A 20,316-nucleotide genomic window follows, 5' to 3' on the forward strand; every position below is an offset into this window, starting at 1 on the left:
TAAGGGTAGTAGTACTGGTACTGCTATGGTCATTTTTTTTATCAATACCCAGCCCTATCAGGAAACCAACACTGTTACACTAGTGCAATGATAAACTGTTAAAGTACTATTTTAATGTGATGCTGTTTGGCAGCCAACACTTGACTTTCAGATGTCCACAGGTTTTAAAGTCAGAACCTGAATGCACCATGCATACATAGAGCATGGCAGAGACTGCATTCAGTCTTTCTGTTCTCCTTAGAGTTGAGTGTCTTAAAAAGTTGGAATCTTGATTCCTGAGCAAAGTATGTAATTGCCAACGTCGTCAAATGGCTGCCATTAGAGAAGGACTCTATCTCTGTCTTTACAACTGATGTGTTTCTGAATAGTGGTGAATGCATGCAATTGTGTCCAAGTAAGTGTGAAAGGTAGTTCTTCACACATACTTTGACTTGCATGTACCTCTATTCTAAATGCACAAAAGTTATATAACCAGTTTTAGAAAATGCTTTGGCAGAATGTAAAGAAAATAATTAAACTTTTATTAACAATCTTGGCTGTGTAGGGCGGAGATGGGAGAGAGAAACGTGAGAGGGACTGGAGAAGCATCAGGGAGAATTTAATCAGGTGCAAACAGTTATGTGCAGTCTTTTTCTTCTCCTCTCATACACACACACACACACAGAGTTCTCCTAACATGTGTCATCAGGTCAGACATGGCAGAGGAGGCAGAGCGGACATGAAAAGCACATTAAGAGGCAGCAGGTCGGAGACTCAGCCAGAGCCAGTGAGGCGCACACTGACACAGCAGAACACAGAGGAAGGCGAGAGGCTAATGGCAGAGGAATGGACTGAGTTCAGCTGTGGAGGTGTTGGGGGTCTCCAAGTATGCCACATGAGTGTGAGATGGTAAGAGAGAAATACTGTTGGGAGCATGTTCATGAATCTGTGAGTGTGGATTCTCGTGTGCCTTTAAAGCATGTACAGTGCATTGCCACTTTGGTACATGGACACATGAAAAGAACTGCGCCTCGTGTTTTCACAAGATGAGAACACACTTGTCTGCTCATATAACTGTTACACAACTGGATCTGGACTACTGGACAACATTGCCTCAGCTGCAGCCAATCCAAACGTTCAAAACATGTTGGATGACCTTGTGCCCAAGACAGCATTTCTCCCAGACTGTGGTATACACATTGAATTTGAGAATTATTATATCAACACAAGACTTTTTATGTTTAAAGGCCCAGACACACAAAACTGACTTAAAGGAATCAGTGGCAATGATGGCTGCCTGTTGTGTGGCCTTCCATTGCCAGTGTCTCGGTCAAACAGTTGCACCTGAACACATCGCAAAGACTACAGCCGACGCTCAACTCGCACATACATTTTGCATCTGCGTGAGAGGAAGTAACTCCTCATAGCAGCAGACAGTGGTAGTCTGTATTCATTCATCAAGAAGGGAAACCTGAAGACCGACAGGACCCTAGTTTTGCTAGTAGCACATTAACAACACAACCCAACGTTAAAAGAACAAAGAACATTTATCATGCAAAACTTATCAATAATACAGTTACAAACTGCTCCTGCTACAGAGCTCAATTGATAATCTTACCTAATGTAATAAGTTCGTTTTGATCCCCTCTTGACTTTAGTCGTTTGTTTCAGAATGATTTCATTCATCGATGGGCTCCGCCATCTCCGACGCAGACAAGGGCCAACTAGTGCCAACAGTGCAGGACGCACTCGAAAACTAGGGTAACAAACAGTCACGGACAGACCACCACTGAGCAACGACTGACCATCGGCTTGGTATGTCAGGGCCTTGAGTGACAAAACCCTCTAGCGGCATTACTAATTATGATAACAAGAGCAAAGAGGAAGTCACAACTGTGTAGGGAAGAGGTTGTGGTGGATGGATCGGTCAACTAAATATTGGACTGCTGTTCATTGGCATCAACCATCAAAAGCATCAAAAAATAGTAGATAACAAATTGTATTTCTACTTCATCAAAATTTAGGATTTACACACTATCAAACCAAAAGATTATCCACAAAATTTGTTATTCTTTAAATGAATACTTCCCTCCACAAAATGTTCCCTTGAATTTGTGAAGAAAACTTTGAACCAATTCACTTATTAATTGCTTGGGATGAAATTTAAAGCACATAACTATATCAAAACATCTGTCTATAAACTCTGAAACAACGCGTGCAGTATAATCCAAGTCTGAGTCATCCAGTCGTGTGCTCAGCTCTTTCCAAGCAAATGCATTTCATTTTAAAAAAAATAAATAAAAAAAAACATCGAATTGGAGCCTGGCTTTGAAGAGAACATAAATAAGTTTCACTTTCAGTTCAGTTTTAATTGCGCATAAATGCATGTGTTTGGGAAGTACTGAGCATTAGACTGGATAAATGAGACTTGGATTATACTCCACAAGTTGTGTGAAAGTTCATGAACGGATGTTTTGATATAGTTTTGCTGTTGTTTATTGTGGCAGTCCCCAATCAATCAATAAGTTCATTGTTTTTCATGGAGGTATGCAAGAAAAACTGTCATTTATGGGGCGAAGTACTCCTTCTCCGCTTTAAGTAAGCATGTGTAACTGCATATGTTTAAACTGTGTCAGTATGGTTGTCTTTTTGTGCAATCCAGGACCTCTGTCACCTCCATGAGGGTGTGATGGGACTGCCTAAACCAGTTCAATTGAGTCTGATGGTCTCTAAGCCAACATGTGAGAGGGAGGGCAATGCATTTAACCTCTGGTAGAACATTGCATCTACCTCCACACACACACGCACACGCACACACACACAGGTTACATTTCCTTTCCCAGCATTTTCCTCACACAAACCTCAAAGCTGGTTCTTGATTCAAAAGAAATTGATGTGTCAGAGCACACGTAGTCAAAACTACATAATGGCAAGCAAATCCGACTCCACTCTGAGTTACAAAGGTCATTCATCACTTGAAACCTACAATAACAGATCCAGGATCGGATGAACAAAGAAATAAGAAACACTAGCCAAATTAAGTGGGATCAGCAAGCCAAATTTTCCAGCAGACCCATCTCTCTACAGGAACTGGAGTTGTCAGGTGCGTTTAGCAGATTGCCAGTGTATTTGGCCAGTAGCTCCCATTCGTCCAAACCACAGATGGAATAAACAAAGTTTAGTCCTGCTTGCCTCAGTAAATCTATCCTCATGAATCTGTTTTTCAAACTTAAGCCTAAATGAGTGGGAGATTCTGTTTTCACCATCGGAAAACAAGGAAATTAAATAAAATGCTGGGAGTGTGAGGATGGCAGACTGACTGAGCTCCGCCGAGTTGTCAGTTCAATTCCCAACATGCCCACCCACATCAAGCCTCGCATTAATGCAGTTAGTGTTTACTCTCAATGCAAAAACACCCCGAGCAGAAATTTATGCCAAGAGCACAGCTCCAGCACCACACAAATACACACCAATGACATTTATCAACTTTAGACACCTCAGGACTGAAAAGCTTGCCAGCAAGTACTCCTCTAATCCATTAGTATCCCAACAAAAGCAGCAAAGATGAATAATGTGTTTGAGGCATCCATATAAAAATCAGGCAAAAAATATGTCTTAACTCTAGGATGCTGGTGGTGTGGGTGGTAGGAAATGTTTTTAATGTAATTTTTTTTCCAGTTTAATTTATTGGAGGGTCTTCTTTTTTTTGCATATAACCTTTGAAGAACCTTTAGAGAACAGGCCCTTGAGATGTTTACATAAGGCTCTGGCATGAAAGCATAAGAGCGTTTTCTAAAGCAGCTCTAGTTGATGCTTTATTTTGGGCTTTGAGGCTTTATTCCTCTACTCTTCCACTACAGTATGCAAGGGTAGATGATCATTTTTGCTCTTTATTTAATATGAAAAAACATGTTAATACATTTATTAGGGCCCAAGCATCATGCGGTGCGAAGATCCTCTCGAAATTGAAGGAATTCTTCTTCTTCTTCTTACTAGAAATAGGTCGCTCTTTTGAGGGACTTAACATGCTCAAAAATTTGTGAAACATAGCGCACTTACCAGAAGTGGTGAAAATTTGATATTTTATGGGTCTCCCACTCCAAACTTTTAACTAAGCAGCCCTGTTTCACCTATATGTATGACAATTGGTAGACATGTTACATCCCAAGAGGTACCACACCCTAAACCCAACAGGAAGCCAGCCATTTTGAATTAAATGTGTTATTTTGGCCATTTCCAGGGGTTGTACATTGATGATGAACTCCTCCTAGGGATTTGATCGGACTGACTTCAATTTTTGTCTGTACCACCTAAAAACCTTTGACATCAAAAGTTACTCAAAGTTGAACCGCATGACCGTGGCAAGGCATCAAACGTCCATGTCTCGCCACCAAACAGGAAGAGGTTTGTAACTCCAGCTATAGCACCTCCTACTGGCAACAGGAAATGCCAAGTTTTATGTTTTCACTTACTTCTCCTAGCAGGTTGACCACATCCTCCTCAAATTTGCACAGAAAAGTCTCGATGATGCTTCCTAATGGAAACTGTGAGTTTTCATCAACAAGGTTGCCGTGGCATTGTGGCCATTTTGCAAGTTTCGCCATAAAAGAAGAAGTTGTCGTAACTTGAGCATACATTGTGCAGTCTGTTGTATAATTTGACATACTAATCCCACAGGGGAGACCAGATCAACCTCAAATTTGGTCGGCATAGTCACAGCGGCAGCGGCATCAGCTGGCATCCTGCAAGGATCCTCGATTTGTGTGAATGTGCGAGGGCCTGTTCATCGCTGCTTGCAGCTTTAATTACGCTTTTTCTTGTCCTTTCTGTTAGATGATAATGTAGCTGAGGTTTCCAAATATTACAGGTAGGAGCATAAAGGTCTGACTGCCTGGATGAATATACTAGATACAAACAACTAACCAAGAAAAAAAAATCTGCAGATTAATCTATAATGAAAACAGTCATTAGTTGCAGCCCTAATTCTATTGATTAAGGGTGTGCATGTACAGTGTGTCCACAATCTCCAGTAAGAAAACCAATTAAAATGTTAAATCATTTTGTCCTTGCACCACTACCTAAAAGGTATACTATGCAGGAGTTTCTTAAATACCAATGTATGGACTCAAATAAACCTAACCCCTCTCTGTCATGACCCACGAGAAGTGTGTGACGGTGTTTTTATCTGCAGAGACTCTGCCCTCTTCTGTATTTTCTTATTATCTTGTCATCTTGCTGTGTTTGCGACTTCCCTGGGAACAGCACGCAGGTGACAAATCCAAGACGAAGCTATGAAAATCGCGGACAAAGCGCAAAAAACAGCAGCTGGGGTTGGCTTTCACTTTAACTACTGCAAGTGAACAGTAGCCGACAATTCCTGCATAGCATACCTTTAACATGTTGTACATGTTGCCAAAAAAATTGGTTTTATATTCTATTCAATGCTGAAGCTAGATATTATTTCCATTGTCACTTAGTATGTGAATAATCTATTAATTGGCTATTCTATAAATATAAGAAGCTTCAGGGTCACCTCTAGCTCACCTGGTAGAGTGTGCACCCCATATAACTGAGTTCTTTGCAGCAGCCAGGGCTCGATTTTAACCTGCGGCCCTTTGCTACATGTCATCCCCCCTCTCTCTCCCCCACCTTTCTTGTCAATCTACAGCTGCTCTATCAATAAAGGCAAAAATGTCCTGTCAAAAGCCTAAAGATATTCAATTTAAATTGATATGAGATAAGAGAGGGCGCTTTGTTAGCTCACCTGGCAGAGCATGTGCCCCAATTACCAAGACTATGTCCTTACAGCAGTGGCCCAGGTTCAATTCCAACCTGGGTTGCTTTAAAAAACAAAACAAAATAGACAAGAGCAACAAATCTCCATGTTTGGGAAGTGAAAGTTGATGTTTTTTCTTAACGAATGGTATGCAACAACATTAATTTTGTGTTATGAGCATTATCCCATTTTCTAAAATTGTATTTTCGCTCTCTCATTCCTATTGCTGATACGAGCCTGTCCTCTACGTCCTCTTCCATGCTGAATTACTTTTGCTGCTGCGATGATTTAATTATCAGCCACACAAATTAATAATATTTCATTCATTTCATTAATTTTCATATTATTCTCCAGAACAACAAGTTGCTTAAGATGCATTGAGCAGAATGCAGTTTGTTTACACTGACTTAACTCTTCCCCAAGCTGTGCGTTCTGAGGATGCTTCTCAGAAACAAGACGCAGAAAATATCTCCTACACTCTTAGATTGAAATGTTGATGCAAGCAAATGTACACAAGTATGTGCAGAACACATACACAGCGGCTGTCGCATTCCCCCACACACACGCACTTACACACACACACGGCAGCTGAATGTGTTTCAGCATAGATTCATCAATAAAATGACTACCCAAATGCGCAGTCCGTCCGCAGTTCCTTCATCTATCACAGGCAGCTGCACAGAGCCCCTTCCTCACTGTCCAATATGGCTGAAAAACCTGCTAAACCCCCCATCTTTCCTGCCACATGTGCACACACACATACACACACACACCTCTCCAAAATCCCTCCCACCCTCTCCAATGGCTCATTCTTGCCGATCCAGCAGAATAGCTTCGATACTGTAGTAATGTCTTTACCCTGAACAAAAGAAATCAGGTGACCCTATTGAGATCCAATAGACACGCATACACTCTTAGACACACAATTCATCAGCCTCAGTCAATGTGTTCCAGTGGAGTGGGAGGTAAATAAGGACCCGGCTGAGCTGCTGCATTGACTTGTTATAGGAACCGTCGGTCTGTTTGATTACATGTAACATACAAGTGGCTGTGGAACAAAGCAGTGGTGGCAGCTTACAATTCCCTCATGCTTCTGCTCCCTCCCACATGCCTTTACTCTCTTCCAATTTCATTTCTGTCACTCCCTCATCCGCCGCTGCTAGCTTTTGCTTTAATTCAGCCTCCCTCGTTCCTCACCCCTTAACCTGACACACCTCTTCTCCCTTCTCTGCTTGTAATGCATCATTTTTTGGATGAGACTCTTCTTCCACCCCGCCGTCCCTTTCATTCATTCGTTTTGCTGCACTTGTGCCTCTACCCTTCCTCCAGTCGTCACACGCCTCCTGGAAATGACAGCGTCCCCGAGGCCTCGACGAGAGAATGTCGCGGCGCTACGCTTGCCGTCTTCACAAATCACTCTGACCTTTCATATTCGCAGAGGTCACAGTCATCTGATCCAACACGCGCAGGTCCAAGGCTGTCCTTGCCAGCCAAAGATGGACCAGTGAATCGGGCCCAGCAGCGGCAGCAGAGCAGAAATAAGCCTGCATCAATCACAGACAATTAGTCCCAATTGATGCCTGGGTGGAGGATGTAGTGCTTCTTCTCTGCCAGCCTGGCAATTGCTGGTAAACCCAATATTAGTCAGATTGCTTCTAAGCACTTATTATAAGATTCGGTAATCATATGACGTATGAGTGGAGTTTAATAATGAATAGTCACTTGAATTATGTTGCGTTCAAGTTAACAGTAAACAAAGACAGCGAGGCTGTTCATCTCGATAAGCGAGTGTTTAAAATTGATATCACAGAAGTTATAGAAATAACAGCAGCAGGCCTGATGAGTTAAACCTTGTCATTTTGATTCAGGTTGCCTCTGCCTCACCTTAAAACAGAAAAGGGCATTTCAGGGTTTTTTAAATTGCAGCAACTCACTCTCCAGGGTTTTCCCTGCCTATCTAAGACAAAGGCATGGGTGATTTTGGCCACCACCTTGGTTAAAGCGTGTGTGCGTGCATGGGGGGCGTTCAGATGTAGCGTCTTTTGCGCGCACAAACCCATTACTTTCATGTGCACTCACAACCCAAAGCGACGCCGTAGCCTCCACGGACCTGCTTCTCCCTCCAGTGTTATGTCAGATCCCGGTTCCCCCTTGGGCTGTGTCTCTCCTACTGTTTCCCACGGAGCTCTACCCCGTTTGAAAGGCGAAGGAAGACCGTATGTGGAAAGACTTCGCCTCTGAGATGTAGAATGTGTATTATAGAAGAGAAGCACACACTTCAGGGACTTGCGTCATCAGAACATACATGTCCTGTGATTTTCAGCCTCCTTTTATATTTAATAGAGGGGGGACAATACCTGACCTCCTTTTATATTTAATAGAGGGGGGACAATACCTGACAGTAATATTCTCAGCTGTCAGGATGTGGCTGCTGTAAAGGGTAAATATAATCATAGAAAGCTGAAAATCACAGGACATGTCTGTTCTGATTATACAAGTCAGCAGTGCAAAGCTCAAGCATGTGGGGGCCTCCTTTCATATTTATCTCCTTTCAAGATGCCGCCCGCCACAGGCCTTTGGCACCTTGGTCTCGAAAAAAACCCATGGAAAACCCTGCTCTCCAGAATGTTCTGCAAAACCTCAAATGAATTAATCAAGTTCCAATGTAAAGTGCAACACTGGTTAATATATGATTCGGGTCCCACAGGCCAAACTCCTGGTTATGCTCATGGACAGTAGTCACGTAGCTATGAACATTCTGACCAAACACAACAGAGAATCTAGAGATGAAGACTTGCATATAAAGTCAATGAAAAGACTCAAGTGGCAGCAAAATCACCTAGCGCAGTGCAAATTGAGGCGAAGAAGCGACACGCTGAAATTGTTTCCGCTTGAACCAAAAAAACTGAGCTTACGCCAAAACCTTGTGACTCCTCTTCATGAACCTGCAGAGACGAGAGGGGAATGGAGAGAAACTGGAGAAAAAAGAAAAGAATCAGAGTTCCCTGAAAGTTGAGATCAGTCATAGGCTGAGCTGTTATGCAAACACACACAGCCAGTCTCTCTACTTGCACACACACACGGGGTCAATGGGTACGTTGAGACGGAATTAAAGCTGCATGCCCTTCCACCAACCTGAAACTCAAAAACTTTTCCTACATAACTTCCTGGACCCTAAACTCAAACTGAACTCAAACTGCACTATAGAATCAGAGCATGCTGGATTACAACCTTAAAAGAACCTCTACTGTTTCACAAAGGCTTTATGAGACCGCACAGCACTTTTAACCTTTAAGATAAGACAGATTCTGACAGAAACCTAAAGGTACGCTTATTTTAAAGTGAAACTACATCAGGATTTGTCTTCAAGAGAGGAGTGGACTTCTAAAAAAGTCGACTTTCAGCCATGGATGGATATTTTTCCAGATTTCTGACACATTTAAGAGTATAAATAAATATTGTGACTTCAGCATCGCAAAGTATCCCGGTGGAAAATGTCAGCTTTAAATTTGAAATTACACATGAGAAGTTTTGGAGGCAGAGCAGCGTAATAAGGCTGCAGGTAAACAATAGGCTGAATGCCTGCCAAGAACACAGTGCAGTCAAGTCACCCCGGCAATTCTGACACGACAAGGCATCAAACAAAGCTACGGCCGCACAAACAGGATGATCCCACAGGTTACGCCGAGACTCTCTCGCTCTCAATCACTCCGCCGCTCTCCATCACTCTGCCTCTATTGTTCTGTGCCGAGCTCATGCCCTCTCTCGCTCTCTCGGCTTGCTGCAGAATGGATGGATGCAGAGGTAGGGAGGGGAGAGAGGGGAGGAGAGGGGAAGTAAATGAGATCCCGATGAGATGCCAAGGTGTGTTAGCGGTGAGGCGTGGGGAATGAGAAAAGCGGCCTAAAGGGAGGAGGGGGGGGAGTGGCTAGATTGACTGTGTGTGAGGTGCCGGTGTGGGATAGTGGACAGCCGGCTCTGCCTGTGCGGAGCCCCCAGGTCGTATTAGTGTTTGCTAAGTCAGCTCAGGATGCGGGAGGCATGTACAGGAGAGGGAGAAAAGGAGGGAGTGGAGGAGAGGAAGATGAGGAGGAAGACATATGAGAGGAGACTGGGAAGAACAAAGGAAAACAGGAAGGCAGAAGGAAGAGAGGAGCGCTAAGGAAGGAAGAACTACAACATAAGAATGCAGCCTCATATAGATGCAACACAGGGAAACGCTGTTGGCACATGGGGAGAAATCAAATAAGAGCAAAGACAAACACAAAGGGACATTTAATACTGTGAATATAAGCTACTAAGGATTAAAATACGAACAAGCACAGTCTGCAAAACGGAAATTTAATGAATAGTGATCAAAGAGACACATTAATACTGTAATATAATATAATATAATAGGTTTAAAGAGATACTCTCAAAATCCCAAATACAGGGAAGACTTATGCACACTCTTCTTTTGTTAAAACACAGCTCCCATGGCGTTTTGCACTCCAACAGGACACACATAAACAGGTAGGTAAATTGCCTCATTTAATATGGATATAATGGCAGTGAATTTAAAAGAGGGAGAAATTCTCTCCAGTGTTTTCTCTATCTCCCAAATCCTTAGGAACAGAAAGAAGAATTGCTGCCAATACCAGCCTTCAGGAGCACATTGCTTTCACAGCAATTAATCGCTGTCACAACATCAATTAAACAAAAGCTAGCATCCAAATCCGGCTACCCAGCATTCCAGGGAACCAAATCAATCTGGCAATGAGTCCGCGTGTGCTGCATCCAATGCTCAAGAGGAAGTGTGTGTGCATGTGTACATGGAAGAGGGTGCGAGAGCGCGGGTGTGTCTGCATGTGCGTGCACAAAAGGACCCTGTGTGGACAAGTGTGTATGTTTCATGAGAAGGCTCGCATGCAAGTGAGACCTATACATGTCAAGTGAGCGTGTGCATTTGATACTGAGTTGCGTGTGTGCCACTAGTACATTAATGTGTGATGTATGGCTGTGAAGTGTGCCAAATGTACTTTTCCTGAGTGCATATAGGATACTGTATATGTGAGTCTGTGGTTGGGCGATGATGACTGTGTTTGTATGCACATGAATGCATGTGGATCCAAAATCCACTCAGCTATACCTTGGCAATAAAAGCCCCTCTTTAGAAAGAGCCTGAGGGTCTGGAGCCATTATGTTCTTTTCCACTTCACAATCTCGGAACTGATCAGGAACACTTTCCTGGCTTCACCTGAGCCAGCCGCTCAGAAACACACACATTCAATCAGCGCTGTGCCATAGTTTGAGCTGATGCAAGTTACATAGATTTACAATATCTTGGCTAACTCACAAGTGAACAGAGTATTTATCTGTGGCAATCAGCCAGGCTGCTGGTAAATTGTTGGACCACAGCAGCACCTCCCCAGCTCCCTCACTCTCTCACACACTCCAGTGCAGATGCACAGGGGCAATTAAAGCCAGCAATCCAAATCCGGATCCCACATCAGCATTACATCTTGACAAAGTGAATCTCACAATGTCCCCCTGCATTACTCTTCTTAATAATGATTCTTGGTTTAATGCTGATGGAAAGACAAAGAAAGTAACTGAGACCAATAAAAGCTGCTGTTTTGTTAGAGAGGATCTGAGCTGAAAAAACCGGAGGAGAGTTGCATGCAGTGGGATAAGCAGTGAGGCATCAGCTTATAATGCATCCTGTCATCCGTGCCACAGCATCAGTGACTGTCAGAGTATGAAAAGACAAAGAAACCAGTTGCACAAAGATGCCGTGACAAAAGCCCACCGCACAATTTAAATCTTTGTGACAACAGAGCAGGGATTTATTTCGTATAAGGGGAACGGCTGCCTGAAGGAAACTGACTTTTGAATAAATCAGAAACTGGATATTGGAGGAAACAGTGGCTCTACTGTGTGGCAACAGAGATGGAAGAAATTGGCACAGTTTTTGTCTTTTGGACAAAATCATTGGGGAACTTGTCCACATAAGTCTTTAAGCTTAAGCTCACAATCTGTAAAGCTGGAGTGAATGCTGTAAATAATAACCAATTTTTATTGGTTTTTGACACTATAATACTCTAGTGGCGTGCTTATTTAGTTTGATTTACAAGCAATTAACTCGTGATAATATAACAAAAACACATTTATTTGCTTGTTCCGTGTTATTCGGGGGAAAACGCGTTGAGTTCACTGAGCACAAATGCGTAAATCTGTCACCGCACAGCTTTCTGAGACGCGTCTCTCCACAAGCAGAAAAAAGATGTTCTCCTTCACATGTGCGGTTTGTTTAACAGCCATTTAAAGACTGTTTTAACTCTCACTACTATCCACGCCGTCTCATCAGTGGAATAAACGCACCTGCTTCTCATCACAGGACAAACGCCAAACTATCTCCGCCGCGGACATCTGTCTGTCGATCAACACTGCCTGCTGCGGCGACCGGTTTGGGTATGACAACAAACACACAAAATAAAGCACACGTTTCCACATACCTTCCTCTGCGTGACAGTCTTCCTTTAGGTTCAGCAATAATATCCAAAGCACCGAAATCAGCGTTTTACGGAGATCCATGTTTGTCTGGCCAGTTCCGCGGGGCTCTTGTCATCTCTCTCCAGCCTGCGCGCAACGCACCGCAGCAGAGACGCACTCAGTGTTTGAATGGAGCGGATGCCGTCTGGGCAAATAGTGCAGGATCCAGGGAGCCACACGGCCTATTTGATATCTCGGGGGAGGGTTTTACAGACGAGATTGACACCGGGCGAGCGCAATGAAGTGGGATGTGGAGTCGAGGGTACGGGAGGGTCGACCTATCAAGGAGCTGCAACCTGAAATCTCCGCGCCAGGTGTTTCCACTGTAGTCGACACAGTCCGCCCGCAGTAGTGCCCCTTTTTTTTAAAAAAAAAAAAAAAAACTGTCATTTTATAGGGTGGAGGGAGTTCGGTAAGTTAGGACCTGGGTGCTCTGTCAGAGAGTTTAGTGAGGATCATAGGCTACTCCTCTATTCACAGAGTTCTGTGAGCTTGTTTCACGAACTCAGAATATTGGTTCAAATGTGGGGTGCGAGATTAAAAGGCGATCCTAAAGGGGCCGCAGGTGCTCCTCAATTTAGTGTTATCATTTCAATTAGGTGGCCTGCACTGAGATATAATTTGGATATGAATGTGGCAAAATGCTGGCCCAAACAACTCCAAATAGAAGCTGACAGCTCTGGAATGCAGGAAATAATGCTAAGGACCAATTCTTAGTTTCATCTAGCACATTTTTAGTCTTGATAAATTGACACACCCATCAATTATAGGCTTTATGTGAATTTAATTCTATCCTAATTATTGTCAGGGAAGATTCTCAGTCATCCAGGTCATGGTAATCGTAAGTGCTAATATCGTAGGCAACTGGACTGGCTTGTGTTTCTTGAAGACGTTTCGCCTCTCATCCAAGAAGCTTCTTCTGTTCTGCAGAACTGGTACATACTGCTCATGTGACGCCTACAACTCAGCAAGGGTTCCCACCCACACAGGGTTTTTAGCCTGCAATTCGTACCAGTCATTTAGAACTGAAGAAGCTTCTTGGATGAGAGGAAACGTCTTCAAGAAACGCAAGCAAGTCCAGTTGCCTACGATATTAGCACTTATGATTATCCTAATTATTGTTTATATGGACAAAAATGTAAAAAAAAAAAAAAAAGTGAGACTTTAAAGGAGCTGTATATGACATTCAGAGCATGTCTATGATTCAGAGTCTCGATTCAGGTCATCTGCACATGGTTCTCAACGTAACCTCATACAACATAGTGTATGGTATCTACCTAATCAGAACCCATGAATGGCCTCGTTATGTTACATACTTAATGTAAAGTTAAGTAGGATAGGTTAAGGCCTAAAGTTACCTAGGTTTAGTTTGGGAAAAGAGTCATGGTTGGGCATCATCACATTACGTAATTAACATAAAGTTAGATAGGTTAGGTTTAGGACAGTTAAGTCATGCAGGTTAGGTTTAGTAAAGGAACATGGTGACAAGATATCTTAAAAAAACTCAAAGTTCACTTGGTTTCACACAGAACATGAACACACTGGCGGAAAGTCCTGTGTTTGTTTGACCGATCCATCACCCCAAGCTGCCTCGTGATGCGTACAAATTCTGGTCATTACTTTTAGTAGGTATATGTACAAACAGTGCCTAAGATCAGCCTGCAGTTCTCCACATAGAGGCAGCTGAGTGTAAACAGTGCTAACACCGCAACAGTGCTGACACAGTTAACAGTAAACCTGGGGTGGGTGGGGACCAGAGGGTGGGTAATATGCTTCCATGACAATGGCATGAGTTGGGTCAGCATTATCAGCAGCAACTGCAGTATGAGAGTAGTACAGAGCAGCAACGATTAGCTAGCCAGTGGAACACACACACAGGGACTCACATGCACGACATGCAAATGCTGCTGGACTGTCTACCACAATAAAGAACAGAAAGCAGATTACCACATAATCATAAAACTGAACAGACTGCAGCATTAATAGCAGAGACTATAGTTTGTCCATCCATAGACAATGCAACAACACATACAAGACAATATCAGATACAGTCGTGAAAAGCACCACAATCATTCTTGACTTCATGTCTGCTAAACAGACACCTATGTCACCACAATAATCTATAAAGATGCTATAATGAATACAGATTTGTCTTCTCCCCTGCAGCAGAGATACAGTACTACATTAGAACAAATTAAACTCTAAACCAACAATGAAAATATAACAAGTTTTCCATGGCAAAAATGTCCCTAAATTCTTCGACATATATATAGAAACACTGACAAGCCTACTTGGGCAAAACATTCCACTTAACATCTACAGTAACACCGCCGAGTTTAATCTGCATAATTGACACAGTTTAACATTTTAAACACTTTTCTTTTCACACCTATTCCACAAATTGACTTGAGACAATTTCTATAATGGAAATCATTTCCTTTCTCAGGGGATATTGATTTGACTTAAAGTGAGGAGACGTGTTCATAGTATTCCGCACTGAGCAAATATTATCAAGCTTTTCTACCGGGTTTGTTTATGCTCCTCCAGACAGTAGGGGAGCAAGATGAATTGAAACATGGAAGTGCTGTTTCAAGGGTTTGCATCATTGTAACACAGAGACTACACTTAAATGTCCCTTGCGCTATCTCTCATTGTCATAGCCGCACACACACACACACACACACACACACACACACACAAACAGAGAGAGAGTGTACACACACGTAGACAAGCATCGCCCTGAATTGATCATTCTCACAGTTTAGCTTGGAAAGCAATACAGTATATTGGTGATTGACAAGCTAGATACTGTTTTGTGCAGAGAGAAAACTAGTGATGTGAACACTGGTTGAATCTCCGATCAATTCCGTCTTTTCTGAGAGCTGAGAGGAGAAGGCTGCAGGAGATTCACAGAGCTCTCTCCACTGCATTTTTAGAAATCGTCACATGGTTCATTCCTAATTTTAAACAGATTGTGGGTCTTGTCGACAAAGCTCACCAAGAGCATAAATATACTGTTCAGTACACTACCAGTTCCTTTAATTAAATTTGGTTGTATTTAAAAATGTTTTCTTAGGCCCAATCCCAATACCCTTCCTTGTCCACTACCCCTTAGCCCTTGGCTCTACCCCTAGCCCTTGCCCACTACCCCTTGGCCCTCAAAATGAAGCAACGAGGAGTAGGGGTTGAAATCTTTCCCTAGGAATTGGGACACCACTCACTACGTCACTGCGTCGGTTACGTTCACGCATACATAACTATTTTAAACAGGAAGCCGTGACCCATCTACATTTCCAACTGGCATCTACAATGTAGTATCCAGTTGAGTTCATCCTACCGATCGCGTTTGCTGTATTCATGATGCTTCGTTTGATGAACGACAGACGACGAAATGATATGTACGACAGGGGACTTCTGCTAGCTAGCTAGCTAGCTAGCTAGCTAACAAGCTAACATTACGAGGCAGCATAGTTATACTAGCTGGCCTGTTACCGTAATGTGAAAAATCCGACAATTTGCAGAACAGGACAGATGACAGACGCCAGATAGTGCGAGCTAGCTAACTAGCTAACAAGCAACCTGACGACAGTAACATTAGCTAGCTGGCTAGCCTTCTGTCAACGCCAATCTAATCTATCTCTTGAACAATAAAAAATCATTACACCGTTCTCTACACAAATACACAGTTATTCGAAAACGTTTTTACAAAACTTCCATGTTTATTTGCGAAATTATATGTACATGTATGGCGACGTCTACCCCTCGCTGGCAAGTCAGCATCTGAAATCCCTTGCTCAGAAGGGCTAGTTTCATACCCGCTACCCCTCGTTATGCCCCCTACTTCTACACGCAAAAAGGGATTGGGACACCCCTACCCCTCGCGGGAACGCGCAAATCTAGGGGTAGTGCCAAGGGGTAGGGCTAAAGGGAGGGTATTGGGACGGGCCCTTATTCTTTCATTTAAAGGTCCAGCGTGTAGGATTTAAGGGGATAGAAGAAATCGATTATACCATGTTTCTACAGTAGCCCAGAACGGACAAACCAAACACTGGCTCTAGCTATGGCCATTTGCATTTTCATGTCAGCCACCGTAGTTAGCAGCCTTTCCGTGATGAGCAACTTCTAAAGACAACAAACATGAAACTGCTTTATTCAGTGTTTTTATCAGTTTAAATCACCAAGTCTATTTGTTTTGAAGAGGAGGAGACCACCTGGTAAAAACCTCCTAAATGTCTGAATCTAGTTTTTAGAAGAAAAAAAAAAGTGAGCACACATTAGCAGGTGCTGGGCTAGCAGCCCGTGTGCTACATGCCGAACAGCATCAGAAAAACGGTGATTTGTAACATGAAATTGCTTTATTCAGTGTAACTGCTGATTTTAATCATCCGGTCCATTTGTTTTGTAGAGGAAGAGACCTCTGCAGATAATTCAGCTCCTGGTAAAAACCTCTTAAACAATGAACACTGAAGGAATTCTAACTGGGAGTAGTTTCAGCTGGTTGCAATGTGCTCACTGCTGGATGCCACAAAATCCTACAAACTGTTCCTTTAAAGAACAATTCAGGCTATGTAGCTCTGCAAAATACAGTTACTTAATATTGTGTAATTATGTCCACAAAAAAGTCAAAGTACACTCATTTACTATACATGAAATTTACGTTAAGGTTTCATTTATTTTTTAGCATTTAGTGCTGAGTTCAAAGTTTAAAGCTGAGACTTCCTCAAAAACATAAATTGGCCATAGAATTGCATTAATGATATTGAGCCTCCACTTGGCAGCTCCTCAATATGTACCTCCAGCCTCTGCTATTTAGCTAATTTTCAAACTTTAATGACGTGCTAATGAAAAGGCTAGTCAGCACACCTAATTTTCCCCTTAAGCAAGCCCTGCAACTGTTGGACATAAAATAGCTTTGTAATAAATGTAGTAAGTACTTTTAATACTGCACACACTTAAACACAAACCCCTCTGCGTGCAATGGCACACACACACACACACACACACATATATATAAGCTGCACATGCTCCATCCTATATGCACCATGATCAACAGTAAGACTCATTATCAATGTCGTCACCCAGCCCCCTCTCCATCCCTGCTCTCTCTACTCAACCACAGGCTCACACACACTCACAAAAACACACACTCACACACAGATTATGGGCCATCAGCCTGACTGATCCTCCCCAGCAGGGGGGCTGGTAGCCTCAGTTCTGGGAGCTGATGAACATGATCATCTGTCCTCCTCTGTGGTCATTACTCACCAAGGACAGAGGCCAACAGCCCCGCTCACTCACTCACTCACTCACTCACTCTGTGCCTCTCCCCTCGCAGTCCATTACATACACACAGTCTCCTGCATGCTCCCAGTCTCACATCACATATTTGCCAGTACCACATCTGCTAAATTTCAAAACTACATTTTAAAATGTAGCACGTTTTACAGCAAGCTTATAAAATCACTGATGCGCATATTGTCATTTGAATTCTTACAGTTAAATTAAAGGATGTTGTTTTTCTATATTTTTCTAATTGTCAACAAAACCCATAAAAGACCAAAACCAACAATCTGTGTTTCAATACTTCCTGACTTCCCAACTCTGTCTGTGACACTCAGCCTCAAGCCCATCTGCTCCTTATGAGAATGTAAATCTTTAACAAAGGGTCACAAATATGAAGTTTTATCTTTTGAAAAGGCTCAGCAGTTTTCTGAAACAGCTGGGTACTGTAGTTTTTAATAAACATCAGTCAGTCAGGACTAAATAGTGCATTTGCCAGGGACTATGACTGTGCATTAATACACACTAGTGACTGTTTTTCAGTAGCAGGACAGTACTGCTTACACTAAACAAAAAAAAGAAAAAGAAAAAACACTACAATGCATGTAGCTTTGTGTTATTTTGTTGTGGATATGCTAAAACTGAAAATGTACCTTCACATTTCAATGACACTGTGGTTAACATGTGGTTAGATTTAGGCACAAAAATACTTGGATATCCTGAAGGCAACTTCACATTACACGACCAGTCTTGAGTCACGGAGACTATTGAAATCTTTTGAGTGTTCATACCTGCTGACATGTCATTCGGAGTCTCGCCAACTGCGTTACGACCTGTGTGCACACCACAAGATTTCTCCACCAAGCCCTCGCCGACAGAGCCCCAGATAACGCGGTGACGTCACCAAACTACGTTTTGTCATGCGTGAACAAAACAGGATATTATGAAGTGCTAAACTTTACTTGTTAACATGGGTTGGTCTGCAGCATAGCAGGTGTCATACCTAGGTGCCATGCAGTCCACCATTGCCTGAATCTCCCCTTGACAAACTCAGCTCATATGTTATCAGAGCTACATCACTTTAGAAACTTTATGATACATGTAAAATGTATAAATCTAACGTATCTATGGTTTGCAGAAATGTACAATGCCAATATTTTCTTCTGGCGGCTGGGCTAAGGAATGAGCTGCTAAACATAGAAAAGGCGACTTGTTAATTGGTCTTCTCAGTGGAATTGTTGACAGTGAGAGATAATAGAACATTGCCAGACTTAAGTGCATAAGAAAATCTCCTGCTCCATTGTACTTGATTGCTCTCTTGTTGCACACATATAGTACATTTTCCCTTTTGCCCTCTGTCAACACATGCCCACACGATGGCTAAATCTGCTGCAACGCCCCCCCCCAGCCATGTGTTTGCATTATTGATCAGGAACACAATGACCAGGGGAAAAAAAAGATGTGAATCACAACCTGATAGTGTGCAGAAGGGGGGGGGGGGGGGGCATTGAAGCAGTAAATAGATGTCAATTCCAGCACATACCTCACACACATACACGTTCATGCAGCTCAGTTTTGTAGGTTCATTACTATGTGACAATTTTATGCTGATGCACTCTGCTGGCCCCGCCCCTCTCCTCCTCCTCCTCACATACTCATTAGATGCAGAGGAGGTGAGGAGGAGGAGTAGAGGGAGCAGAGTCACTTGACCTTTTCTGTTCCCCGGCCGTTCCCCCAGTCATCCAAGCAGAACGAGGGGGGAACAAAGAGATAATGGGAGAAGAGGTGTGTGAGCGCAGTGTGTACTGTCAATCATACACATGCGACTGTTTAAGACTACATCCACACAAAGCTGGCATAAAGCTGCAAACACTGAAATTGAGGTCATTTCGGTAAAAAGCTCCATTTAGAATGAAACATTTGACAAAAAGCTAAATTTGTCCCTCCTTCTATTTCAGTATGCAAACAACAAAATTGTGCACCACAGCCATCATCTGGTAAGGAGTGGGACAGACAGCTCAAACCTCTGCTCTGAGGAGTTGCAGGGGCGTAAGGGCTAAGATGTGTACCAAGGTTCCCTATATAATTTCAGCATTTCCTGACCACCTCTCTACCCATCACTGTCAACAAAAGGTAAAAATACCCCCAAATTCTACTCTATGCCCATGATCCCCACTGTATACTATATTTTAATATGAAGACAAAGTCATCTAACAAAACACACATTAACAGAGATAAATAACTACAGTTGTAGTTTGTATATTTTTCTTTACTTTACTGCCTCACAGACTGTAACTGTATCTGAACAGCTCCAATTTTCAACGTCCACACTTAAACATGATGCTGACATTTTCCGACGTATCTGATCTGTATCTGAATTTTCAAAAGCTCACTTTTTTTATATATGAAAAATGCCAACTTAGTGTCGAACAGAAGGCAAAAACAGAGAGAAAAAGATGTGCGTTTTCAGATTAAGCTGACTCATTCCCCCATTCAGGCTGGCACAGTGACGCTGGTTAAACACACACACCTATGGTCCATCCGAATCAATGTGTGTAAGCTAAACCTCCTTCAAGACCAGGGTTAGACACAGGTCAGATGCTGCTCGGCTTTAGTGAACTGCTGTTTCTAGCACGGATGAAAATTCATTTGATATACAGATTGTGAACCCAGTTTAAATGTCATTTAGCCAACTCCCTGAAGAGACAAATGGAGAGAGAGAAAGGAAAGGATGGAGGAGAGAGAAATGG

The 20,316-nt window shown here is 42.7% G+C and overlaps 1 protein-coding gene across 1 annotated transcript in view; it reads right to left on the bottom strand.

The window, feature by feature from the left end:
* The window catches only part of LOC126384058 (ephrin type-A receptor 7-like), a 209,745-nt gene extending 197,322 nt beyond the window's left edge, over positions 1-12,423 (bottom strand). The window contains exon 1 of the mRNA XM_050034916.1: positions 12,250-12,423. Within this exon, the coding sequence (XP_049890873.1) occupies positions 12,250-12,328 (79 nt within the window). The 5' untranslated portion in view covers positions 12,329-12,423. The remainder of the gene's footprint in view (positions 1-12,249) is intronic.
* Between the last annotated feature and the right edge of the window lie 7,893 nt (positions 12,424-20,316).

Source organism: Epinephelus moara, chromosome 22 (assembly GCF_006386435.1).
Source record: "Epinephelus moara isolate mb chromosome 22, YSFRI_EMoa_1.0, whole genome shotgun sequence".
NCBI classification, from domain to species: domain Eukaryota; kingdom Metazoa; phylum Chordata; class Actinopteri; order Perciformes; family Serranidae; genus Epinephelus; species Epinephelus moara.